Source organism: Antrostomus carolinensis, unplaced genomic scaffold, assembly GCF_000700745.2.
Source record: "Antrostomus carolinensis isolate BGI_N321 unplaced genomic scaffold, ASM70074v2 scaffold26081, whole genome shotgun sequence".
NCBI lineage: Eukaryota > Metazoa > Chordata > Aves > Caprimulgiformes > Caprimulgidae > Antrostomus > Antrostomus carolinensis.
In genome coordinates this window covers 716-5,193 of record NW_010293879.1, presented here as the reverse complement: position 1 = coordinate 5,193, position 4,478 = coordinate 716, and the positions used below count along the sequence as shown (strand labels likewise).

Below are 4,478 nucleotides of genomic sequence, written 5' to 3'. Positions count from 1 at the left end.
GGGGAGGCTTCTTGGTTCCGCCCCCACCCTGCACTGGGGGCCGGTCGGGCTCCTCCTCCGCCCGCCTCGGAGGCAGGTGGTTGTGTTAAGGGTGGGAGCCAAGAGCCGAAGGGATAAAACGACTGGAAAGAAGGAACCGTAAAGCTCTGCCGGTGGCGTTTCCTTCTGCTGTGTTCCCTCTAACACCCTGCTGCCTTCCATCTCAAATGGAATGGAATAAAATGCAGTGGAAGAGAAGTTATTCACAATGGATATAACGTTTTCTGCTGGATAAGGTAATACTAGGAGTTGTATGGGTGATGGCAAAACAAACGCCTGGATTAATGCTCAAGACAGAAGAACAGCCTTGTCAGCTCAGGCTGGAGATGCATCTGAGGCAGTCTCTGCCTCCCGTGCTCCTTATTTAAAGGCATGTTCTTTATTTGAAGTTTAGGTAAGACATTTTTTACAGTCTAGAGTAATACTTTTAGTATTGTCAAAACAGCTAGTTTATGGACAAAAGTATCGTGGAAGAAGACTTTTTTTTTTTTGTCCTTCATATATTTTGGCATTGCACTTAATAAATCACACTTGTTGAAGAGCAAGTGTAATGTTTTTGATGGGAAAAGGAAAATAAATGTGGGGTTTTTTCCTGTCCTAGAATCCCAGACTGGTGGGGTCAGAAGGGACCCCAGGAGACCATCCAGTCCAACCCCCCTGCCAGAGCAGGGTCACTCAGAGCAAGTTGCACAGATTCACATCCAGGCGGGTTTGGAGTCTCTGCAGAGAAGGAGACTCCACAGCCTTGCTGGGCAGTCATGCTTCATAGCCAAGAAGAAACCATGCAGCTGTCTTGAGTTGTCTGTGTTTTACAAGAGAAAGTGGGAGCTGATGAGACAAGCAGGGAACTGAGGGAGCTGTTCCAGATGCAGGTGCAGATCTGCAGGGCTGAAGCTCCCCCAGCCCCTTGACAAGTGCACAGTTTTCTTCTCACCAAACTCGTCTTGTTTTTCAGTCTAGTTTAATGGCTTTTGTCACCTCCATCTCTCCCCGTGCACCAGTGCTCTGAGCTGGAAGCTGGTTCACAAGCAGTCCAGGATCTGCATTTGTGAGTTGTTCTCCTCTAAAACAGGACCCACAATCTTCAGTAATGAGTTAAACCATAAAAGGTCATTATAATGGATTGGATAATGTAACCAGTGATGATTCTGATGAATTGCACAGTCCTAAACCAGCGGATTGAATCCTCTCACCACTTCTCACACCTGAGAAAGGGCTTATCCTGTCCACTGTTAAGGGGCCAGAACTTGTTGTCTGAAGCCTTGTGTTTTACCTGCAGACTCCTCGGGCCAAAGCAGGGGAGCTGAAACACATTCCTTGGTCTGTGGGTTTTGTTTCTTCAGTGCTCTGCAGTTGCTTTATGCAACGATGCAGGATCAGCATGATTTCATTTTCTGCTGGAAAACTGCAGCGGTTTGTAACAAGAGCTTGTGGTTTACTAGTTTACCATAGAAAGTGAAAAAATTTATCATGGACATTTTTTTTGTTCCCAAGAAAGATGAATTAAAGTCTGCTGGTCATACCTGGTAGCCAGTATCACGTTTCATGATCAAGAACCTGTATTACAAACAAAGAAAACCTTTTAGTGCATTTGCTTGCCACAGCTGTTCACCCGACTTTTCAGATGTATAGATGTAGGGTCTGATGGGATGAGGAGGAGACGATGCTACTTCTTAATGCAATTTCTGAATCCAGTTTATGAAATCAATTGACAAAATTTAAAAATCAGTTTACAAAAAGAATAGTTTACAACTTCCACTGTCCAAAAATCGTGGCAGGGCCCAGGCAGGCAGAGGAGTAAAGTGCTGGGGCAAAGCGACCATAAGGAGAGCAGAGCCGTCTGGGTTTCTCTGCCTGATCCCTGTGGGACTGGGTTCACACGGTCTCATGAGCGGTGTTTCACTGCAGAGCCCAGGCAGAGCTCTGCTCCCTCCTACACCCTGCGGAGGAGCCTGCTGCTCCCTTCTCTTACCCCCTGGCTGTTTGGGGGCTGCCCCATTGCTTCGTCTGGAGGGACTCTTACTAAGGCTGAGCTAATAACCAAGCTGGATGTGGTGGCTTTTGTCTGTAGCCCTTTGAACACACCTGCCTTGTGCCAGCACACAGACGGGTTCCTGGGGGTCCAGCTAACAGCCAGGCTGGACCTGTGTGCGTGGGACCCGTGTGACACAGAGGTGACTGGAGCAGAGGAGGAACCAGAAAGAACCAAGCGAGACATGTACAGTGCCACTGTAGTGGCTGGGATCTGGTGGCCCTGGGTAACCAAAAGCAGATGATTTATGTTCCTCTCCCAGAGGAACTGTTTTGCACACCCCCCTGCGTCTCCAAAACGTGCTTTGTGTGTGTGTTTAAGTCTCGGTTCCTTGAGGGGTTTTGTTTTGGTTTTATGCCTCTTGTTTTCAGCGACACTAGGAGCTGTGTTTGGTGTAACTACCTGCCTCAGTGCCCAAATCCGAGAGAAACCAGGTGATCCCCTCGACTATTTCATAGGAGGCTGTGCAACAGGAGCTGTCTTAGGTGCAAGAGGTAAGTGTGGATAATGCCTGTAACAAAACAAGCCCTCGCTGGTTTTAGAAATCTTTCTATTAGGGAAAAATGCAAAATAATCTTGATGTCAGACATATTTGGTAAAGATTCATCTCAGCACGTGGTTTTGTTGGTGCTCCATTGTACACATCTTCTAAAATAAATACTGCTTCGGAAGGAGACCGGGGATAACATCAAGCTGATTTATGGAATGAAAACAGAGCTGACCCAGTACTGCTAATTATAACTGCCAGTTATAACTTGAAATTGCAGGGGATGCAAAACATAATTGTGGAAATCCATGTTTTCTTGTCAACAAATGTGTGATTTATTTTGCACAGAAAGTATCATCTAACATCTGTCTTGTGAGTTCCTCGTGCGCTCTGAGGGGCGAGCTGTATCTTGCTGCTGTTGCTCCTGTGGCGTCTTGTCAGGCTGGATGAGCTCCTGCGGATGTTTAAACAGCTCTGTTTTCCGTAGGCATTTATTTAAGCTGTAATTGTGGTGAAATAGAATTTATCTTTACTTTTCCTAGTTGCTGAGCTGATGCGAGTTCAAAGCAGTGATTGTTATTTTTGTCACTGAAATAAGGCATTTAAGGTTGCCTATGTAAGGAGATAGGGTGGTGGATTATAGAAACTGATATTTCAAACCACAAGCTAAAAGCATGAGAAAACTTTTTTTTTTTTTTTTTAAAAAAAAAAAGGTCCCTTTTCTGATTTCTCTTGACAAACAATGTTACTGGTGTGAGTAGTTCATGGAAAAATTGCAGAGTCTCTCGAGTTCTAATATCCAGTACTTGTGCCCTAATAGATCTTTTCTGGTTTGATTTGTTTTTTCCAGCTCACAGTTACATGACCGGTACCACTGCGTGTCTGGGGTTTGGAATCACTGCTGCTCTCATGAAGATCGGTAACAAGGAGGGCTGGAGGCTGACGGGACCTCCCAAGCTGTGACTGTGCCCTGTGCTCCCTGCGAGCTGTCTGTTGAATGTTGTGTGTAATAAGATGTTGTGTAATAAAGATACTGTCAAATCAGTGGCTACAAAATTTTGACATCATCCGGCTGTTTACGGTGTCGGGGCCGAGATGTAAAAAAGGCGGAGCCTTTGGAGAGGTTCAGCCTGGAGAAAAGACGACGCAGAGGGGATCTGATCAATGTTTATAAATATCTAAAAGGAGAGTGTCTAGAGGTCAGGGCCAGACTCCTCACTGGCGCCCAACAATAGGGCGAGAGGCAACGGGCATGAACTGCAGCGTAGGAAGTTCCACCTGAACGTAAGGAAGAACTTCTTCACTGGGAGGGTGACTGAGCACTGGGACAGGCTGCCCAGAGAGGTTGTGGAATCTCCCTTCCTGGAGATATTAAAAAACCATCTGGACAGAATCCTGGGGTAGGATACGAATATCCCGTTGGTATGTTACCAACCTTCGCCTAACAAATCCCAGCTGAAACCAAACCCCGGCGCTGTTCTAGCTACTGCAAAGAAACCAGCTCTGGCCCAGCTACAAACCAGGGCACAAGCACAAGTTGCAGAAAGGGAAATTGTGTTTGTCCCTCCCAAGGACTTTTGAGGTGACCTTGCTTCACCCTGGGCTCTGGATGCGAGCCAGGTTTAGGAGGGGTCTGGCCAGAGACCCCCAACAGGACCTGCCCAGGGTAAGCAGGGCTTTCCAGCCCTGCCTGAACCTTCCTGCTGCCTGAGAGGAGGGTAAAACCCCAGCAGCTTCCACCCGCCCCTCTGTGTGTCCTCAGGGAACCTGGGTGTCCCCACTGCCCTGTCCCAGGGCTCCAGGGCCTTGGACCTCCCTCTGCCTCGGCCTCTCGCAGCTCCCAGCCAGGGCCACGTGTCCCATCTGGGCTATAATTACCCAGACACATTCCTGGGGGGTCACAGGAGCTTCCCGGAGCGG

At 47.7% G+C, this 4,478-nt stretch overlaps 1 protein-coding gene across 1 annotated transcript; it reads left to right on the top strand.

The window, feature by feature from the left end:
* Nucleotides 1-2,442: 2,442 nt before the first annotated feature.
* On the top strand, nt 2,443-3,521 carry NDUFA11 (NADH:ubiquinone oxidoreductase subunit A11; the record flags this gene model as incomplete). Its single annotated transcript, XM_010177464.1, has 2 exons — nt 2,443-2,565; nt 3,409-3,521. Coding segments are annotated over 2 exons (236 nt in total), but the record flags the coding sequence as incomplete, so codon positions are not given.
* Between the last annotated feature and the right edge of the window lie 957 nt (nt 3,522-4,478).